This window comes from Balaenoptera musculus, chromosome 17, assembly GCF_009873245.2.
Source record: "Balaenoptera musculus isolate JJ_BM4_2016_0621 chromosome 17, mBalMus1.pri.v3, whole genome shotgun sequence".
Lineage (NCBI taxonomy): Eukaryota > Metazoa > Chordata > Mammalia > Artiodactyla > Balaenopteridae > Balaenoptera > Balaenoptera musculus.
In genome coordinates, this window is record NC_045801.1 from 35,882,363 (window position 1) to 35,904,732 (window position 22,370).

General features: G+C 36.0%; 1 protein-coding gene across 1 annotated transcript in view; it reads left to right on the plus strand.

The window, feature by feature from the left end:
* YWHAZ (tyrosine 3-monooxygenase/tryptophan 5-monooxygenase activation protein zeta) overlaps nucleotides 1-22,013 on the plus strand; it is a 32,547-nt gene extending 10,534 nt beyond the window's left edge. Inside the window, exons 3-6 of the mRNA XM_036829903.1 lie at nucleotides 14,607-14,730; nucleotides 15,530-15,693; nucleotides 15,774-15,869; nucleotides 19,789-22,013. Of these exons, the coding sequence (XP_036685798.1) occupies nucleotides 14,607-14,730; nucleotides 15,530-15,693; nucleotides 15,774-15,869; nucleotides 19,789-19,848 (444 nt within the window). The 3' untranslated portion in view covers nucleotides 19,849-22,013. The remainder of the gene's footprint in view (nucleotides 1-14,606; nucleotides 14,731-15,529; nucleotides 15,694-15,773; nucleotides 15,870-19,788) is intronic.
* The last annotated feature ends 357 nt before the right edge of the window (nucleotides 22,014-22,370 follow it).

Sequence of the window (22,370 nt, forward strand, 5' to 3'; positions counted from 1 at the left end):
GTAGTTCTACCCCTTACTCTCCCACTCAGAAGCATATTGGCAAGAAAGTGATGGTGTAAGTAAGGGTAAACTTGACCTAATTTTAATGGACAGAAGCTAAATTGTAAACCTTTTACAGCTAGTGGTGGTCATTCACTCGGACTTGCTATCTTTACTGTTCTTTTCCCGGTTCTATGCTATATACAGACAGCTCTTACTCTTCTTACCTTTTTATAAAACAGTGCTTTCCTTCTGTTCATTTGCTCCATCTTTGCCAGAATACCCTCTATAAAGCCTTCAGCTCTAGTTTGGTGGTCTTACTTTCCCTGATACAAGCCATTGCTAATTCCCATCTTTATGGCCCAAGGGTTTCCTGAGGGTTTCATTACTCTGATTTGTAACTTATTTTAATTTTGATGTCCATGTTGTTTTTGAACTTTAGAAGATTGGCTCTATTTCTTTATTCCCCCTAAAAACAGGACCACTGACATATGTGGTATTTAATATGTAAAGTATGCTGAAGGAATATGATACGCTTAATATTTAGGTGGCACAAGTTTGAATTTGGCTTGGGAGAAATGGCATGCTTAGCCCACCACATTCTTATCAGTTCTCATTGTACTAAGTACATTTCTTTGCAACAGGTCATTCTCCTTTATTCTCTAGTGAGCATTTCCCTATAATGATGAAAAACTTGTATCTGTAAAAATTGCTATGCGGTAGCAGTTGTCGTTTGTCACTGATATAGTTTTGCATTTTCTGGTAAGGTATAATGTGACATAAGTAGTGATGTAGTATAAAATAGCCTTATATCTTGGCAGATTTCACTAATTTTTTTCTGTTGACGTTAGTTTGCTATAGTGTGGAACTTGGGGGCAACAAAGCATGGTTGAATGTATCTGACTTCTACCAGTATGGTCCTGTTGCATGGCACATTCACGTTTGTTTGTATTGGAATAGATAACTAAAAGGTTTCAGCATGTAAGCTGTTTCTTTCTTTCAACAGAATTTGTGAGTTTTCTTCCCTTCTCCCCCAAATAAAAATACAGTTACAATGGTATTAGCTACAGGTAGGATGGCAAAGTAAGAATGTAAGGACAGTCAGTCAAATGTTAATCTATAGAGTTAAGTAAGTCAAACTAAGACTTTGTCCAATTGGCTGACTTGTATGCATGTTCATTCTTTTAAAACCTAGAAAAGGTGCAATTTTTGTAGTATTGGAATTTCATTTATTTGAATTGCTTAATGAGTTGGACATCATTAGAGAAGTTAGAAATGTTTTAGTGGAGGTTAACTTCCATCTCGCAAACAAGTTTCAGGATCTACGAGTTTTTTAAATTAGCGGTATTACCAAGGAACCCAGTGGTGATTTGAATGTTTCTCATCTAAGTGATTAAATACAAATGCTTTTCTGAGAAAAATCTACTTCTCTTGTTGATCCAAGACTCATGAATTGTCAACTCATAATTATTTTTGCTCCTTAAAACAACATACATTAAACACCATTGCCCAGAATTTCAAAAGGAATACTTGGACCACATTCAACCAAGGGACACGTGATGAAAATCCTACTCAAAACACGTTACCTTTAAAATGTGATTCTGGGAAATTGACAGTTGAGGACAGTGTATAGGTAGGCAGTAGTATTCTTAGAACAAGCAAATTCTCAAGTCAATAATTTGATGAGTATTTTACTACGGTGTTTAGAAGATGTTTGGAAATAAGACATCAAACGGATCATAACACTTTGTTAACAGTAATGACTTTTCCCTTCAGTTTCCCATTTGATAGTTTCCATCTGATAAGAGGATTATCATCAGACTTAAATTTAATTGGATCATAGGGATAAGACTTGAAGAATAATCTTATGTAATATTTCTAAAAAATAAACTATAATGTGTGCTGCTTTACTTTAAAGGGGTGATACAACCTAGCACAGACTATGCAGACTTTTGGTGTTTGGATTTGTTAAATTCATTTTATGACTCTGGGCAGGGTATTACATCTCTGTGACTCTTATTTTCACATCTGCAAAATGGAAATAATAATAGCATCTACCTCTAGGATATTTTATATAGAGTTAATACATCCCCGTGGTAATAGTGGATAGCAAATATACTGCTTACCTTCTTTTGTGCTTCTTTGATATCACTTCATTGTGGCTTGATTTATTAATTTTAGATTAAATTTAAGAGAATTTTAATAAACTGCTTAAACTTTAAATTTAATATTTATTGATTACTTGCTACTTCATAAGCCCTGTGCATAAAGAAAAACATAATAAATATAAAAAGCCTCTGCTCATAAAAAGAATCTCAACAACCTAGAGGGGAAAGTACTGTGTGTTGGTCAAATTCAGAAGAGCTAGCTGGTCTTCAACCTTCCTTTTTAAAAGTGGCTGATAATCTGGTCCCACTAAGGAATTATAATAACACACAATGTGCATGTGCAAGTTTAAAAAAACACTATAAAAAATGAGGTTTTTAAAACAAAAAGTGCTTTGTGATGGAAATATTGGGAAATGGGGCCTTGATTGGTGAGAAACTTCAGCCCAAGTAGGTCAACATTAATGCCAGCTCTGAGAAGGGCTCTGGGGAAGGGGAGAAGGAAAGCCCCCTAGTGTCAGACAGTTTTAGCAGTTATCACTCAATGCTCAATAATTTCTTTTTGGTACTTTTCACCATCTTTTAATCCTTAGGAGGTACATTTCGAATATGACTAAAATACTAATTTTCAAAAAAAACCATTTTAGAACACTCCAGGCTTTCTATCAGCATTGAGTTTTTTTATGTGGTTATCTTTTGTTTCATTTTTGGTAAGAATCAGGGAGCCAACTACTCTGGCTTTTTAGCAAGAATTAAAATGAAATTTTAGGCTGGTTTCAACATTCCTTAAACACCAGAGAATAATATATCTTGGCTTTATCAAATTCCTTGTTGCTATTTTAAAAGTTAGATGGTGCAGATTTGCCATCTATTTCTTATTAGTGGAAAATGCATTCAGTTAAGTGACTGGTCAGAGTCCTCTGTGATTCCATCCTTGAAGTTAAGAAGCTCTGTCCCTTCATATCTATGTGACTTTATCATTTATAGAACACCTAAAATTTTACTGTGTGCCAACATTACACAGAAAGGTGAGTGCACAGAAAGTCTTCAGATCCCTACCAAATTAGTTCTTGACACCATCTAATTCATTAGCAGTTTTGGTGGAGGACTTTTGGAAGCAACTGGTGGAGTTGCAATTGAAAGAAAGGAAAGCAATGCAGCCACAAGAGGGAGTAAGAGGATAATTTCTAAATTGGTGGGCCTTTGTTGCAACGAAAATAGCTGTTTGCTTTTTAGAATTTTGAGACTTTAGGAATGATAAAAGTCCCAGGGGCTCTACAGAATAAAGTGAAAGTTCTGGGAAAATTCTCTGTGCACAAGGGAATTGTGCAGGACCAGAATTGTGAACTTCTACGTTGTGCTGTAGAATTTGAATTAAACTTCATATTGAGGATATTATTTAAAATGACATTTGTGGGGCTTTTGAGATTTTTAATTGAATAATAAAATAAATTGGGAGGTGAATTTTATAGAATCATTGGATTTGAGGCTTGAAGGAGCATCTACCCTAGCTTTTTCATTTTCACAGATCAAGAAGCTGAAGCAAAATAAGAGTTTGTCCAGTTGCGTGACCTGTATGCATGTTTGTTAATCTAGGAGAGATCCTGTTGCATTTAATTTATGAGGAGTGCCCAATTTTTGTTGCATTGGAATTTCATGTATTTGAATTGTTTAATGAGTTGGACATTAGAGAAGTTAGAAGTGTTTTTTAGAGAAGGTTAAATCCCATCTTGTAACTGGAAAAATTACCACTTTGTTTAATTTCATTAAAAGTGATGGCTTTAGTTTTAGACTATATTTTAGGATTCTATACTTAAATGAAAATAGCAAGAATCACACTTGAGGGCCTTGTGCCTCAAGTTCTTGGCACCTTTTCCCTTTCAGCCATTGGCATTTTTTGTGCCTGATTGGTATGAAAGCCTAGTATCTATATCCTGGCCTCTTTTCCTTTGTGTTAGGGAAGAGGGCCATGATAGTACAGTCTAAAACAGAGCAATGGGTTGCAGAGGCTTGGTCTTTCCCGTGCACACATCTGGTGAAATCAAGTCAAAGGAGACACTTGCCCAGCTATGTTTTCAAATTGCAGTCCGTAAATGTCTCATTAGAGGTTGATTCTTTTGGTTTAATATTCTGGGACTATTTACTGTTTGCTTAGTGACTTTTTAATGTATATTAATTAATGGAAATTAAATTTAACAGTATAACCAATTGTTGGAATACTCTCCAAGACAAAGTGGGAACCTCCTCTCCACCCCTCATTTTTATTTGCAAACGCATCACTTATTTTTGTGACTTTTTTCTCCTAAATACAAGTTTTACCAGCCCAATAAGGAAATTTGAAAAACATAGATGAGCACATAAAGCGTATAAGGGTGGAGAGCAAAACTCACTGATAATGCCACCTTCCAGAAATAATCACTTTTTTTCTTAATCACTTTTAAAAAAAATTATGTATTTATTTTTGGCTGCACTGGGTCTTCGTTGCTGTGCATGGGCTTTCTCTAGTTGCGGCGAGTGGGGGCTACTCTTCGTTGCGGTGCACGGGCTTCTTATTGCGGTGGCTTCTCTTGTTGTGGAGCACGGGCTCTAGGCGTGCGGGCTCAGTAGTTGTGGCTCAGTGGGCTCTAGAGCGCAGGCTCAGTAGTTACGGCACACGGGCTTAGTTGCTCCGCCGCATGTGGGGATCTTGCCGGACCAGGGCTCGAACCCGTGTCCCCTGCATTGGCAGGTGGATTCTTAACTACTGCCCCACCAGGGAAGTCCCCCAGAAATAGTCCTATTAAGAAGGTTTTTCTTTAAAACTTACTTTTATATAAGTGCAATATTAACTAACCAAAAGGGAAAATAGCTTCTTCTACATATGGTAATTAAAGTGCCTTTCTAACCATTTATTTTTTAACTTTTTATTTTGAAATAAGTTCAAGTTTTCCCATATATCCTTTACCTGATTCCCCAAATGTTAACATGTGTAACTACAGTATAATGATCAAAATCAATAAATTAATAAAATAATGGATAAAATAAACTATTATATAACCTATAGCACTTACAAATTATACCACTATAATTGCCTAATTCTGGTCCAGAATTCAATACAGGATCACAGTTTGCATTTCATTGTCATGTCTCCTTACTCTTCTTTAATCTGGATCAGTTTTTCAGTCCTTGCCTTTTGCCACTTTTTTCAAGAGTACTGGCCAGTTATTTTGTAGAATATCCCTCAATTTGGATTTGTCTGGTGATCCCTCATGAATAAACTCAGATTGTGCATTTTGGGGAAGAATTCCTGGAAATGATATCGTGCCCTCCTTGGTGCATCGTATTAGGAGACACATGTTGTTCTGTTACTGAACCATTATCTTTAGATAGGACATTATATTTTCTAATTTAAACAGCAGGGAGGACTTCTAAAAACACCCTGTGGTGTAAAAGTATAAATTTTTTTTTTTTAAAGATAGATGCCACATAAGTATGATTACTTTATCAAAGGTTAGAACTAAATATAGTTTGCCGAAGTCCTTTTTAAATGGGTTATGTAATTTTATAATGAATGGATTACTCTTTTGAAAGGGGAAAGAAATCCCAGCTCTATAACTTGTGATTTTCCTTTGAAATACATTTTCATTAATTGGCTTCATGTATTCTAATTGACAAGCTAAATCACAGCCACTAGCCCAGTGATTTAATTTGAGTGCATAGTGGCAGGTGGTCATTCTTTAGGGCTGAAATAAATACATAAATGGTTTACAATGAGTTCTTGTTAATTTTTTAAAGTTTAGTCTAAGGACCCTTACTCTCTACATTGTCTGATTCCCATTTAAGAAAAAAAGGAAAGGACAAGTGAGGAATAGTGGTGGGGGGCGGGACGTGTTCATTGCGTTAGAGAAGCTTTCCTGGGGTGAAATGTGGAAGGAAGGTTTTGAAATGAATGCTACTGTGAAGCACAAGAAGATCAAATGAGGAGGTGTCATGATTTTGTATTTGAAACTCACATCACTCCTCTTGGTGGCAGAGTTGTAGTACCAAAATCTAGGTGTCCTGACTTGCAAACAAATTTACTCTACCTTGCTGCTTGGAACTGTCCTCCCACCCTATCTCTGGTGAAGTTTTGTAGTTGTTTGTCTCCCTTAGTTGTCCCCTCCAGAGGCATTACGTAGTATCTGGCGCTTATCCAAGGGTCCTGAAAGCATATTAGGATATACCTAGCCTGCCCTTTGGCTGCTGTTTCTGAATATATGTGCTTAGTACAGCACCCAAACACCTGTCATTTTTGAGCAATTTCTAGGTCTTTAAAGAAGCAGAACATTGTTCCTTTTTGAGCAAAATATTCATTATCTAACCTACAATATCAACCTCAATAATTTTTACTACATTTTATTTTAACTATATTTAGAAGTTTGGTAAGATGATGAACTTTTGATAGTCTTCTCGATGTTAGGCTTTTCTCCTTTAAGATTGTTCTAAGTTTCCTCTGCTATATTTAAATGAAGCTGTTCAAATTAGTCTACTAATTCGGCCTGGGGATTTGATGTTTGAGTGCCTAATGTGTGCAAAACGTTTGTCTCTAAGGAGCCTATAAGTAGATTAAGAATACATATGTGAAAAGTCAAAGGTGCAAAATCATAATTATTTTAAATTACACTTGCTCTGGATAACATGTTGCAGAGCATAGGATGTAAAGTTCAAAAAACAAAACTCTTCTGATGTCATCCCACTTCCTCAGAGGTAATGTCTAATCTTTTTTGTATCCTCCTGGGAACTTGCAGTGCCCACGCAAACAATTCTGTCCTTGAAGAATATACACAGGTAGGATCATATACAAACTATTCTGTAAGTTGAACCCACACACACAACACTTTGATGTATATCTTACGCTTCATTCCATACTGGCACGTACTGTTTAGACCTGGGACTAAACTGAATATTTTTGAGAATTGGCTTGAGGGAGAACATAGTGTTAGAGCTGGGTATATTGAAAGGTAGGTGAATGGTACAGATTACTTTAAGTCAGTCAACAGTTCTTAAGAGTGATCTGTGGACCCCTGGGAGTCCTGCTGGGGGGGGATTCATGAAGTCACACCTATTTTCTGCTCTTTTACAGATGAGAAACCTGAGGCCCAGAGAAATTTCAGAACTTCGTCAAGTTGACATAGCTAGTAAGCAGTGAACTGGGATTTGAACATAGGTAGTAAGCAGTGTAAGCTTGTGCCTTTTACAAGTCTGCTGTAAAAAGAACAAGTACTAACGGAAAATGTTTCCTTCATCTGTCGTACTTTGATATAATTTAATCCTGTGGGTTTGTTTTTGTTTTTGTTTTGCTGTAATTACTTCAGTTTATTCCTTCACCAGAACCTTCAGGAGGCGCCACAAAACCAGGTGGGGAAGCCCAGAGCTCAGCAAGTCCCTGCCCTCTTTAATCCTGTGTTTTTAAATGAAAGGTTTTTTGTGCATTATTTCACCACTCTTATTAGATACACAAATTTTTGATTACTGAACCCGAACTGAAGTACTAAAGTTGAGAGTACAAGTGCACTAAAGCAGATTTTTTGGATGTCAAGATCCCCATGTCATATTTACATCTAACTGAGTAGAGTACCTACTCTTTTAGGAGCTGTGATTGGTGCTTTCCTGTTTATACTCTCATTTAGACCTCGTAGCGGCCTTTTGAAGTAGATTTTCATTTTAATCATTTGTAAATATATTTTTTATTAAAAAAAATCATTTTATAAAATTAAATTTCATTTAATTCTTTAATAGATGAGAAAACTAAGGCTCTGAGAGATTAACTTGCCTGAGATCTCAAAGTTGATGAGAGTGGGATTTAAGGTCTGCCTGATTTTAGTTTATACTGTTTCTGTTACACCAAGCTGTTGCTCCAAGAAATGCTTGGATGCCCAGAGATTAGGGCCTTGCCACCAGCTCAGGCTGCAGTTTTGGTGTTTTAGGTAGTTTCTAGTCTTGATTGTTCCTACAGATTTGATATTTTACTCTTCTTAATTTCAAGCTGTAATCATATTAAAGGACAGTGAGAGGTATATCACTAGAATAGAGATGGATTTTCAGTTTACAAACTTTTTATTAGAAATATTTGACCACAGTTAGAATTGAATGTTTATTGAAATTCCTAGTGGGGGCAGGTTGAGCCTACCTCAAGAAGGGCAGTCAGAACTAGATAACCTGTCAGTTTGTGTGGTTCCTTAATGTTAATACGCTCCAAAGTCAAAGCATTGATGTTACGTAGACCATCTTTGGATCAAGCACGTGCTAGAAACTATTGTTAATATATTCTGCCCTGGGTAAATTGACTGGCTTGGGGGAAAAATCATTACTTGACCCCATATCTTAAGTGTTCTTACAACCTAAGAGGTTAATTGTACATGGTGCTGTAGAGGAAAAAAAAAAATCTTTTAACTCTAAAATCTCAAGCTCCACATAATTTATCCATTGATTAGATTAAGGTTCAGCGCCCTCTCCAGAACTATAGCATGTATTTAGCTCTGGACTATGAACCATTTACAGAGACATTTCAGATGTGGGCCTCATACTTTCAATTCCACATAACGTTAAGTGGGGATGACTACTGTATAAAGTCAGAATATGCATTAACTCTAATTCAGCAGATTAATTTTGGGTATTTTTAAATGGCCATGGTTATCTTTAAAAGACAGTAGCTGTCATCACAAACATTTTTTTAAACTGCTTGAGGGGAACTACTGTGAATCTCTAAATCAAATTCTATTTCAGCAAGATCCTTATTGACACTATATATAGTACAACTGCTCTTCAGACAAGTAGCTACTCCCTCCCTATTGTTTGATAACATTTTAACGTTCATATTTAGCATATGATGCTGATGTGAAAATTTTTAAAAAATCATATAGGTAGTGAGTATAAAAAGATTTAGCTTTTTAATTTTTTCTACAAAAAATTCACACCATTTTTCCATTTTCACTAGTTCTTTTCAATTTCATATTAATTCATAATCAATACCAGTAACTAAGAAAAAATGCTTCCATCAATTGTGTGACAGAAACTGCTATCTGTTTACTAAAACTGAGGCTCCCCTCTAATTCCTGTGCACACAGCTGGACCAAATTTCCCAGTGTCCCTCTTAAATACAGGCAAGTGACTGTTTTTACCAGTGGAATGTACATGAGGGCAGTGGGTACTAACTTTAGACTACATGCTCCTTCATGTTATTTTTTTCTCTGACTGGCTAAAATGGAGATCAGCTCAATATTAACATTGTAGTCTCAGGTGCTTGAGTGTAAGATGTTATTAAAGTTTGTGTTTGACCTGAAAATCCTTTTCTGTTACAAATTACATTTAGATTAGAAAGTCAGTGTTATGTGGAGAATTTTACAAGTGGAAGGTTCATCAGTAGTTGGCCTAACCATTGTTTTATAAGTAGAAATTGTGACACCTCATTTGCTTCTTTCCTTATATTAATGCTATGTCTCCTTTTAAATTCAGATTCTCACCATGTCCCACAGTTGTCATCACCTTTACTTTACTACTACACATGAATGAAATATAGGAAGTTGTATACTTAGCACAGGGTATTTTCTGAAGTTTTTGTATGTTGAAAATAGCTATTAGTTCTTTCCTCTCTTCATTTTCTCTTCTTCAGTTTTTCTTGTCACTGCTGCTTTGTGATAAGTGCTGCTTCCTTTTTTTCCCCTCTGTTTTTATTTCCATCATGGTCTTTTCCCTACATTTGCCTTTCTCCTCTGGCTTTTAAATCCGGAAAATTGAACTTTTATTTCTCTTTGGTTAGTTTGATAAATTAACATACTTAATCATCTCTGTAGTGTTAGAATTAACTTAATTCAGTGAACTCTATATCTTCCATATCTTAGAGTTGAATGAGACCACATCTTATTTGTGAATCTCTAAAAAATAGTGATTTTTCTCATTTCTCCTGAAAATCTCTGTAAGAAGAGTAGAACTTGCTATCTGACAAGGTGGCCTATTCCAAATTTGTTTCATAAGTTTTCTCATACTGAGCAGAAATCTACCTCTGCCCAAATTTAACTAGTCTTGTCTTCTGGAGCCATTCATGTCATATTCTTTCAGTTTTCATGACTGTTTCCAGTTTTCATCAACACTCTTGCTTGCTTTCCTGGATACTCTCCAGTTTGTCAAAGCCTTACTTGATACTTTTGGTGGGGGCTGGGGGGGCGGGTTGAGGCACGCAGCATGTGGGATCTTAGTTCCCTGACCAGGGATCGAACCCGTGCCCCCCCCCCCCCCTGCAGTGGAAGCACGGAGTCTTAACCACTGGACTGCCAGGGAAGTCCCTATTTTTAAAGGAACAGTATACTCTAGGTTTGGTTTCCTCAGCACAGTGTAGAACTGAATCATCATCCTTCATTTTGATTTCTAATTAATATCTTGGAACCATATTCTCCTTCTTAGTAGGCATATCATCCTGTTGAGGCAGAGAAAATGTAGAATAATGTAGAACAGGTCAGATTGCCTAGTTGGAGTTGTACCTTCACAACTTAGCTGTGGTTTTTGAGCTCGGCGCCGTTTGTTGTCTTCTATGAGATGGCGATAATTGTAGTTTGTACCTCATAGGTAAGGTTATGGAAGGATCAAATTACTCCATGTAAAGTGATTGTCAAAAATGGCATGTTTATTATTGAAAATGATGTTTTTATTATTTTTCTCAGTTGTCTGTTGCTGCATAACAAACCGATCAAAACTAAAACAGTGATTTATTCTTTTTTGTAACCCTGTGGCTTGTCTGGATTCTTTTGGACAGTTTTTCACATGGTGTTGGTTGTGGTCACTCATTGCTGTCTTCATCTGGGGCTGAAATATCCAGATGGCTTCACTAAACATGTTCCATGACTGGGGCTGACTTGACCTTTCTCTCCAGCAAGATAGTTTTTGTTTTTTGTTTTTTTTAATGCTGGCTTAGGGCTCCAAGAGGGCAAAAAGGGAAGTTGCTAGTCCTCTTAAGGTTTAGGCCTAGAACTGGAACAGGAGTCATTTTCACTGCATTCTGCTGGTTAAAGCAAGACAAAAGAAAGGAAATGAATTCCACCTCTTGACAGGAGGAGTGGCATACGTGAACAGGGATGGTAGGGGAATTGGTGGAGGACATTCTCTTCTTTCATAGTTAGCTTTTTGAACCAAATTTAATGTTTAATCCAGTCTTTCTTGCTTTTTGTTTTTTAAGTCTTAATGGTTCTTACCTTTATGTCATCAGAAGATTTTAGAAGTTTGTCATTTATCCCTTTCTCAACTTCTTTTATTTTTAACAGCTTTACTGAGGTATAATTGACATACAAAGAACTGCGCATATTTATTTAATGGGTACAGTGTGATGAGTTTGCTTTTTCAACTTCTTGTAGTCAGCATTTTACCAGAAACATTCGCCACTGTTGATCCTTGGTCCTTTTAGTCTATCATTAGGCCAATAAACAGCCTGACTACTGGTATCTTGCCTTCTTGTTACTTGTAGGTTCTGGTTAATAGCTTTAAAGTAGTTTTTGCCGTTGTTATTGTTTTAATCAGATGTTATGGCTAAATTCAGTGTTCACCTTGGGGGAAGAGGTGCTTAATTGCTAATTTAAAAATTCTCAGTGTGAGTTACCCAAATGTAAAACAACAGTTTTTAGAGATATAGAAGTTATTACTCATAAAAGATGAGTTACAATTTCTTATGACATTTATTGACACCTTGCCTAAATAACTTCTGCAAGTTTTCAGATGTATACTTTAAAGTTTTACATTTTAAATGATTCACCCTTAACTAACTGCACATGTTTGTGGCCCTCATCTTTACATATATACAGTGGGTTAGATAAAAGTCATTGAAAAGTGAAGGACATGACGAGGCAGTGTTATTCTGTTTCTCTTGTCTTCCCTGCTAGACATTTTATCCTCAGACTTAGAGACTGTCTTGTTCACTATTCTCAGTGCCTAGCACAGTGCCATTTAAGTATTGAAGAATAAGTGAATGTAAAAAATATGTTGAAGCAGTAAAATACGAAATAGAAATGCCTAGGTAGAGAATTGATTTCATGGTTAGGCTTTTACTTGTTGTCACTTCTTTCATTTGAAAATATTCTTTGTCAATCTTAAATATACATAAGTGAGCCAGAGAGCAGTTCACAATCGAATTGTATATGGAACCTTCTTTAGATTTATATATATTTTTCCCGCTATTTAATTTGAAGTGATTTGTGAATTCTGGTTAATCGCAATATACTTTTTCCTTAGTTAGACTTCATAGTCTAACTTTTAGCCTAGCCAATCAGAAGTGGAATTTGTCCTTCCAAGTGTGGAGTGCCACAGGTTAAACCTAGACTTCTGAATCCAAAGCCATTATGCTATACCGTCTCCCATAGCGGAATGAATAATGCATTTTATATTAAGATATAAAACTTGAAAAAGCCTGGTCATTTGTTTCTTAAGTTAAAAAAAAAAACCACTTACTATACTAAATGGAACTATCTTTTGCTGTTTAGGCAGATCCCCAAAGAGCAGCTATAGTGTTCACAGAGTGTTCATGCCTCAAAGAAGATGATGGTGTTTAAAGGACAAAAATGACGGGAAGTTGGAATATTGCCAAGTCTTAGGTTATAGGCATTCCTTCTTCGGAGGAAGCAGTGGTCTTCCAAGCCCAGAGGGTTCCTTTATTTCTAGTTTGGTTGAGATTTCACACTAGACGCTGCCTCAAAGTTTAAATGAATCAATGAATGAATGAATTCCAAAACACTTTTGCAGCTGAGAGATCTTTGAATATGAAAGTCTGGGGATGGTGTAATAAGAATTTTGTTATCCTAACCAAAGTGGTCTTCTGATTTCAGGCCAACGGTTTCAAATATCAGTTAATAATCACAGGAAACATAATTTCAGGTTGAATTCTCTCATCTCCAACCCTTTGCTGTAATGCGTTGCAACCTGCTCCTACTGCCAACTTGGAACTACCCACTTCATCTGAGTATCTGTTGCTTAAGTTGCAGAAAGGGGGAGAAGCCGGGTTAAAGCTTACTCTCCCACTCACCATTTGGAACATAATGGGGTAGACATACAAAGTGAGAGTTATTATTTTAAAAGCGTTTTTCAACCTGTTTGGCATATAAGTAGGTGCTATATAAACTACTGGGTTACTACCAGAAGAATAGAAACCAAGAATTAGATACCCTTTTTCCTTGTAAAAATTGAGACTTGTTTGGGGCTAAGCCCAGTTGAAAATTGACTTTCACCTTGATTCCTAGAGTGTGTTTAGTAGGAAGAAGTGGAGTATTTTTAAAAAAAAAAAAAATTTGCCTAATTCTACTACTGGAATATTATCTTTCTCCCCCTTAAAAAAAAAAATCACTAGTTTATTGTGCCTTATCCCCCTAATATAGTGAAATCAAGTTTTTCTTTAAATCCATTGTAGAATATAATTATTAGCATGTTAGGATTTACTTAGCTTACATTGTTATAGTTTTGAACAGAATTATGTAGAATGAAGTTTTTTTACCTGTTTGGGGTGATCGGTAAATATGTATCTTATTAGCTGAAAATCACTTTAATGAAACTAAAGGTTTACTCTTCAGATCGTTTTTTAAAAATATTTATTTATTTATTTATTTATGGCTGTGTTGGGTCTTCATTTCTGTGCGAGGGCTTTCTCTTGTTGCGGCAAGTGGGGACCACTCTTCATCGCGGTGCACAGGCCTCTCATTATCGCGGCCTCCCTTGTTGCGGGGCACAGGCTCCAGACGCGCAGGCTCAGTAGTTGTGGCTCACGGGCCCAGTTGCTCTGCGGCATGTGGGATCTTCCCAGACCAGGGCTCGAACCCGTGTCCCCTGCATTGGCAGGCAGATTCTCAACCACTGCGCCACCAGGGAAGCCCCAACTTTTCAGATCTTTAATTCTCATACTCCTACCAGTGTCTTAATTTAGGTAGGAAGAATAAAACTTTGAACAGCTTTTTACCTGTTGTGAGGTATTACTTTAATTGTAGTCTTATAAATGACGTTTTGTTCTTTTGTTCTGCTTCCTCTGTCATGGACTCTGGTAGTGTCTATTATACTGTCGGTTTCTGCTTAAGTCATATATTCCTCCAGAGTACCAGAAAGTTAATCTCTTATGTTCTTTGCATTCCAGTGTCATGACTACCTTGAAAATGAAAAGTTTGCCATTTTGTTAAGTAATATAGTAATAAAACATAATAACATATAATATTATGAGCTGTCATGCTTTCACATTCATTGAAACATGCAGTCTTTATCAGCATGTAAATTGATAGCACTATGGGGGAGAGGCCAATATTCAAATTATCATCCTTAAATAATAAGCTGAACACTAATTTCAAATTTTAAGTATTGCTGTCCAAAGCATTCTGCTTTTAAACCACAAATTTACGAGCCTACGGCATTCAAAAGTTGTATCATTGGCAATGACTGGGTATTAAAGTTTTATAACTTAGGCTATAGTATGCTCTTGAAAAATGCAGATTCTTTCAGTTTTGTAAATATTTTAGTCTTATTATGACTGTTTCTTTTCTTCCCAAGTCTCTTTTGGAAAAGTTCTTGATCCCCAATGCTTCACAAGCAGAGAGCAAAGTCTTCTATTTGAAAATGAAAGGAGACTACTACCGCTATTTGGCTGAGGTTGCTGCAGGTGATGACAAGAAAGGTATGCTGCCTCAGCCTGTGTGCTGGACGCTTAGAAAATGACACAGTATGGAAGGAGTCCCTTCTGGAGTGTAGAGAATTGTTTTGTTGTTTTTTAATTGCTCAGAGCACTAAATGAAGAGTAATAATGGACTTTGCGCTTTCTCTCTCTCTCTCTCTCTTTCTTTCTTCCTTCCCTCCCCTCCCCTCCCGTCCCCTCCCCTCCCTTTTTCCCTCCCCCCATCCTTCCTTCAACTAAACAGTTGACCCTTGAGGAACACAGATTTAAGCTGCACAGGTCCATTTACACAGAGATTTTTTCTGTAAATACTACAGTACTACATGATCCAAGGTTGGACATGAAGGGCCGCCTACAAAATTATACTCAGATTTTCGACTGCATGAAGAGTTGGCATCCCTAAACCCCTTGTTGTTCAAGGGTCAACTATATATCTACTGCCGAATAATTGGTATTCTGAAATGTATGCTTGCTAACAAGCCAATTTTATGTATAGGAATGTTTCCTCACAATTTTAATAGTGGTTTTAGTATAACTGTAGAGCAGTACAAACTAATTATTAAAAATAATACTGAGATGATTAGAGTTATTTTGTCTTGACATTGATCAATGGCTAGTGTAGTTTTCCAGGAGAAGCTTTTCTTTTTTTTTTCTTCTCTTTTAAATTTAGGAGCCTTAATCAGTTAAGGTTGCTACAGCTTAATATTTCAGAGTTTATAATTGGATAGTAATGGTTTGGTTTGAGGGGTGAAGGTGAAGTGCAAACTTTTATCGATACATTTTGGTGCATTTTATTATCCAGGGATTGTGGATCAATCACAGCAAGCATACCAAGAAGCTTTTGAAATCAGCAAAAAGGAAATGCAGCCAACACATCCTATCAGATTGGGTCTGGCCCTTAACTTCTCTGTGTTCTATTATGAGATTCTGAACTCCCCTGAGAAAGCCTGCTCTCTTGCAAAAACAGTATGTATTTTTTACCTGTTATGTGGAAATTTAGTAATCAGTATTATTTGAGCATTGAAATTATTTCTTTTTTATCACAGGCATTTGATGAAGCCATTGCTGAACTTGATACATTAAGTGAAGAGTCATACAAAGACAGCACACTAATAATGCAGTTACTGAGAGACAACTTGACAGTAAGTACATATCAGCATCATGAGTGGTTAACATGGCGAAGAGATTATAGGCATACCTCTGTTTCATTGTGCTTCACAGATACTACGAGTTTTATAAATTGAAGGTTTGTTACAACCCTGTGTTAAGCAAGTCTATGGGTGCTGTTTTTCTCAAAAGCATTTGCTCATTTCATGTCTCTTGAGTTCACATTTTGGTAATTTTCACTGTTTCAAACCCTACACCAACAAAAATTTCAACTGCTGAAGGCTCAGTTGATGATTAGCATTTTTTAGCAATAAAGTATTTTTTAACAAGGTATGTATGTTGGTTTTTTTAAAGACATAATGCTGTTGCATACTTAATAGACTACATACAGTATGGTGTAAACATAACTTATATGCACTGGAAACAAAAAATTCGTGTGACTCAGTTTATTTTTATATTCGTTTTTTTTTTCTTTTTTTTCTTTTTTTTTTAAATGTAAGATCCTATCTGCTTTTAAAACTCTGAAGAAAACCATCTTACAGAAACTGAAATATTAGACTAAGGACTAAATATGTGTCCTTTGATTAGTTACATATACCCATTGTTAAAATTCTGGTTTTTAAAATGACTTTGTAATTCATGGTTTTGAACTTTCAATTACATAAGAAGCCATTTTATTTTTCATTTCAATATAGGTGATTCTGTTCTTTCCATTTTAGTCACGGAAGAGTTTTGCTTTTAGTATCAAAAGCATACTTAAGTTCTCTTTTTTTTAAAAAAATAACTTTTATTTATTTATTTGGTTGTGCTGGGTCTTAGTTGCAGCAGGCAGGCTCCTTAGTTGTGGCTCTCAAACTCTTAGTTGTGGCATGCATGTGGGATCTAGTTCCTTGACTAGGGATCGAACCTGGGTGCCCTGCATTGGGAGCACGGAGTCTTAACCACTGTGCTGCCAGGGAAGTCCCTTAAGTTCTCTTCTTATTTATTTATTTATTTTTGGCTGTGTTGGGTCTTCGTTGCTGCGCACGAGCTTTCTCTAGTTGCAGCATGTGGGGCTACTCTTTGTTGCGGTGCGTTGGCTTCTCATTGCCGTGGCTTCTCTTGTTGCGGAGCATGGGCTCTAGGCACTCGGGCTTCAGTAGTTGCAGTACGTGGGCTCAGTAGTTGTGGCTCGTGGGCTCTAGAGCGCAGGCTCAGTAGTTGTGGCGCATGGGCTTAGTTGCTCCGAGACATGTGGGATGTTCCTGGACCAGGGATTGAACCCGTGTCCCCTCCATTGGCAGGAGGATTCTTAACCACTGCGCCACCAGGGAAGCCCTCTCTTCATATTTAAATTCCATTAAAAATGGAGACCATAAAGTTGCTTCTATATTTATGTAGCTATGGTAGGGCATTAATAACTTTAGTTACAAAATTTCAGATACTCTATGGAGTCCAAGTGGACATCTATTTTGCCTAGTCTCTTAGTTAAAAAAAAAAAAATGACTTAACTGTGGCAGGTCATGATTGTCCTTGGTATACTGCAGACTAAAAAAAAAAACCACAATGCCAGTATCACACTGAAAAAATATTTAGTTAATTCCTTAATAATATTAAATTTCTAGCATTCAATTTCCAGTTGTCTTTTTGTGTTTCTTTTTATTGTCTTTTTTTTTTTCTTCTTCCAACAGTTTTTTATTTGCATTGGGATCCAAATAGTCTACATATTGCAGTTGGTTGATATGTCTCTTTGGTCCCATAGGTTTTCACATTCTTCTCCTTCACATAAATATTAAATTTGAAGTTTTGAGGCTTGGGTGAAAAAAAGTATCAAGTATCTGCTGTGTGCCAGATAAAGAGCTAGGAATGAAGATTATAGTTTAGTGCTACTGGTTTTTATTAGCTTTGGGGCATTTGTTTTGGGGACTGTACATCATCATTGTATACATTTAACTTTTCTCAGCTTTATTTTTTTTAGTCCATTGCCAATTTTCTGAACCAGTTATATTCTCAGCAGTTTTTTGAATGTCATTATGTACTTGTTTATTATTAAACACTGAAAATTATTTTAGAAAGTATAATTGGAGGCTACCTACACACTCTGGAGATTATTTTAGTCAAGAGGGTAAGGTATAGTTCCTTAAAAAGTGAATCTTTTTATGCATATCAAATGAAAGAAGCACTTCAGTTTGTTAGCTAATTTTAATATTAATTTTAATATTAAGAATTTTTCAAATTTTTCTGGTTTGAAATGATGAGATAGTTCTAAAAGGTAGAACTTGAGACCTAGTCACTACCGAGTTGTGTTGTCATCACTTTTTGAGAAGGCCTGATCTGAAATATATACTTCCAGCTGAATCTTGGTATCAGTATAGCATGAAGAGCATATTACAAGAGCTGAGTAAGAAGAAAACCAAGGTTCTGATTCTGATTCCGTCACTATTTACTATGTGCCTTCTCTGAGCTCTTGTCATATTGCCTGTTATCATTATAGGTTGATTGGATCACTTATCTGTCAAGTAAAGAAATTTTGTCAAAACTATCTAGTATCTGAGTCTGGATCTGGTTGACCAGTATTGTCAACACATAACCCTAGGAAGATAAATATAAATATCCTTCATCAAATTTTTAATGTTTATATGGAAAAAACAAGGGTCCATGAAAGAACTGGAAAGAGATGATAAAAAAATAATTTCATCTTGTCTTATAAGACCACCAGTTTAATAGAAGCTTACAGACTTCTAGAGGTCATTCAGCTAACTGTATGATGTTCAAAGAAGTCTCCTTTCCAGGCCAGTAACATATTTGGTTAATAAATAAATAAAACTAATGGGTGATTTGGGGGATAGAAAAATATTGAGCTTTTCCCCCCTTCATTCTGCAATGTATAAGCAATATAAAATTCAAGGTATCTTGAAACAATCCTTTTATAATTGCCTCTAAAAATCATTATAGAGTGCTAAGACTTGTAAAAAAAATTAATATTTGGAACAGCTGAGATAATTTTGAAATCATCTTTTTAAACTGCTGAAAAACTGTAACATTAATCTAAAAATAAATAGACACCATAGTCCTACTACTATGGGACAATTCAGTTTTTACCTCTTAGAAGATTTGGTTCTGACCATACTGTTGTGTTCATCTATTTATTTTGAATCAGACAAATTCACAAAGGTAGTTTTTTTTTTGTTTTTTTTTTTTGTAAACTAAAAATGTTAGTTAAATTTGTAGTTTAGTTCTGACTTGATCCTGACTCTTGAATTTCATGGAGTGTGGTATTCTCTTTAGAGTGGCAGTCTAAAGTCTACCAGGGGAAAGTAGTCAGCCTGAGCTCCTTGAGCATTGGCTGAATTTGATGATTCTGGTTTAGTTGCACTAAACTTATACATCCGTCTCTCACTGGGGCTATTTGGGACAAGCTACTATTCTGATAGCTATTGATATTTAGAACTGTAGCATTTCTATGATTTCTTCTACTTTTTCTTTACCTTCTATGAATAACCAAGAATTTCCTGTATCTGACTTTGTTATTTGAAGACATCTCTGCTGTGTACTTACAATGCTTACAGAATGATTAGGGAGGAAATAAATGTATTATATTGAGGCCTTTTATATCTTTTTAAAAAATTTATTGTACTGAAGTATAGTTGATTTACAATGTCGTGTTAATTTCTGCTGTAGAGCAAAGGGATTCAGTTATACACATATACATTCTTTTTCATATTATTTTCCATTGTGGTTTATCACAGGATATTGAATATAATTCCCTGGAGGCGTTTTACATCTTGAAGCTGTCTTAAATGCTGCAATTTTTTAAAGAAAGCCTTCCAACAAAAACTGCTTAGATTCTGGTACTTCGGCATATATATTAAGGTTTTTTTTAAACTGAAATATACTAAAATTTCTCTCTCTCCCTCCTGCCCTCCCCCCTCCCTCCCTCCCCTCCTCCCTCCCTCCCTCCCTCCTCTTAACTAGTTGTGGACATCGGATACCCAAGGAGACGAAGCTGAAGCAGGAGAAGGAGGGGAAAATTAAAAGGCCTTCCAACTTTTGTCTGCCTCATTCTAAAATTTACACAGTAGACCATTTGTCATCCATGCTGTCCCACAAATAGTTTTTTGTTTACGATTTATGACAGGTTTATGTTACTTCTATTTGAATTTCTATATTTCCCATGTGGTTTTTATGTTTAATATTAGGGGAGTAGAGCCAGTTAACATTTAGGGAGTTATCTGTTTTCATCTTGAGGTGGCCAATATGGGGATGTGGAATTTTTATACAAGTTATAAATGTTTGGCATAGTACTTTTGGTACATTGTGGCTTCACGAGGGCCAGTGTTAAAACTGCTTCCATGTCTAAGCAAAGAAAACTGCCTCGTATTGGTTTGTCCTGGTGGGGAATAAAAGGGATAATTGGTTCCAGTCACAGGTGTAGCTGTGGGTACTTTAAGGTTTGGAGCACTTATAAGGCTATAGTAGAAATAGATATCCCATGGATATTACATGTTAAACCATGTGTTATCTGTGGAATACTCAGTCTCAATGTGCACACCATTGACTACAGCTACAGAAGTGTTCCTTTAGTTGTGACCCAATTTACTCTGGATAAGGGCAGAAACGGTTCACATTCCATTATTTGTAAAGTTACCTGCTGTTTGCTTTCATTATTTTTGCTACACTCATTTTATTTGTATTTAAATGTTTTAGGCAACCTAAGAACAAATGTACAAGTAAAGATGCAGTAAAAATGAATTGCTTGATATTCATTACTTCTTGTGTATCAAGCGCAGCAGTAAAACAAAAAACCCATGTATTTAACATTTTTTTGGTTTTTTTTTTTTTTTTTTTGCTTTTGTGGGTTTGTTTTGTTTTGTTTTTGTTTTGTTTTTTGGGGTTTTTTTTGTTTTGTTTTGTTTTGATACTTGCCTAACATGCATGTGCTGTAAAAATAGTTAACAGGGAAATAACTTGAGATGATGGCTAGCTTTGTTTAATGTCTTATGAGATTTTCATGAACAATCCAAGCATAATTGTTAAGAACACGTGTATTAAGTTCATGTAAGTGGAATAAAAGTTTTATGAATGGACTTTTCAACTACTTTCTCTACAGCTTTTCATGTAAATTAGTCTTTTGGTTCTGAAACTTCTCTAAAGAAAATTGTACATTTTTGGAAATTTATTCCTTATTCCCTCTTGGCAGCTAATGGGCTTTTACTAAGTTTGAATACAAAGTTTATCATAACAACAAAATACTACTAAGATAACTACTACTGTTCCCAGTCATGTCCCATACTCCCCCCTCCCCCTGAAAAAAATTTTTTTTTTTTTTTCAGAGACAGGGGGATTGATTGAAAAAAAGCGTAATGTGTTCCATTTAAAATTTTGGTATATGGCATTTTCTAACTTAGGAAGCCGCAATGTTCTTGGCCCATCATGACATTGGGTAGCATTAACTGTAAGTTTCGTGCTTCCAAATCACTTTTGTTTTTAAGAATTTCTTGATACTCTTACAGCCTGCCTTCAATTTTGATCTTTTATTCTTTCTATTTGTCAGGTGCACAGGATTACCTTTTTTAAGCCTTGTGTCTTGTCACCAACCGTTCCTACTTGGTGGCCATGTACTTGGGGAAAAGGCCGCATGATCTTTCTGGCTCCACTCAATGCCTAAGGATACCCTGCTTCCTTTGCTTGCATCCCACAAACTATTTCCCTCATCCTATACACTGCAGCAAATCTCTCCCTAGTTGATGAGATTGTGTTTATCTCCCTGTAAACCCTACCTATCCTGAATGGTCTGTCATTGTCTTTGCCTTTAAAATCCTTCCTCTTCCTCTCTTTGAATAATGATGGGGCTAAGTTATACCCAAAGCTCACCCTACAAGCTATTTCCTCAGTACCTTGCAGAAAACACCAAACAAAAATACCATTTTAAAAGAGGTGTATTTTTTTTTTCTTTTAGAATGTAAGCTCCTCGAGAGCAGGGACAATGTTTTCTGTATGTTCTATTGTGCCTAGTACACTGTAAATGCTCAATAAATACTGATGATGGGAGGCAGTGAGTCTTGATGATAAGGGTGAGAACTGAAACCCCGAATACTGTTTTGTTGCTTGTTTTATTATGACCTCAGATTAAATTGGGAAATATCAGCCCTTTGGGACAATTGTCCCAAATGTTACATTCAAATAAAAGTGCAATGGAGGCCTTGGGGTCTTTCTTTCCAGGAGAAAAAGATCTCTTACGCATTTGGGACAACAACATAATGCATCTTCACGCACAGCTCTTTTCTTTTTCTATTGATTTCTCCTGACCCCCAGGCCAAGGACATGAAATAATCATTTTATAGCTACAGAGAATGAAGTTAGACTGAGGAGATGGGTTTTATTCAAGTAAATTATAAATAAAATCTAAAGCTTGTCTCATTTGCCTATTTATGTGCCTCAGTCTCATCTACTAGTTTGATTCTGAAATAAATTGTGATAATACTTCGTTAATATTAGCTGTTAATAGGTTTCTACATAGTAGTGCCCAGTAGATAAAGGAAAATTTCAACCTGAGA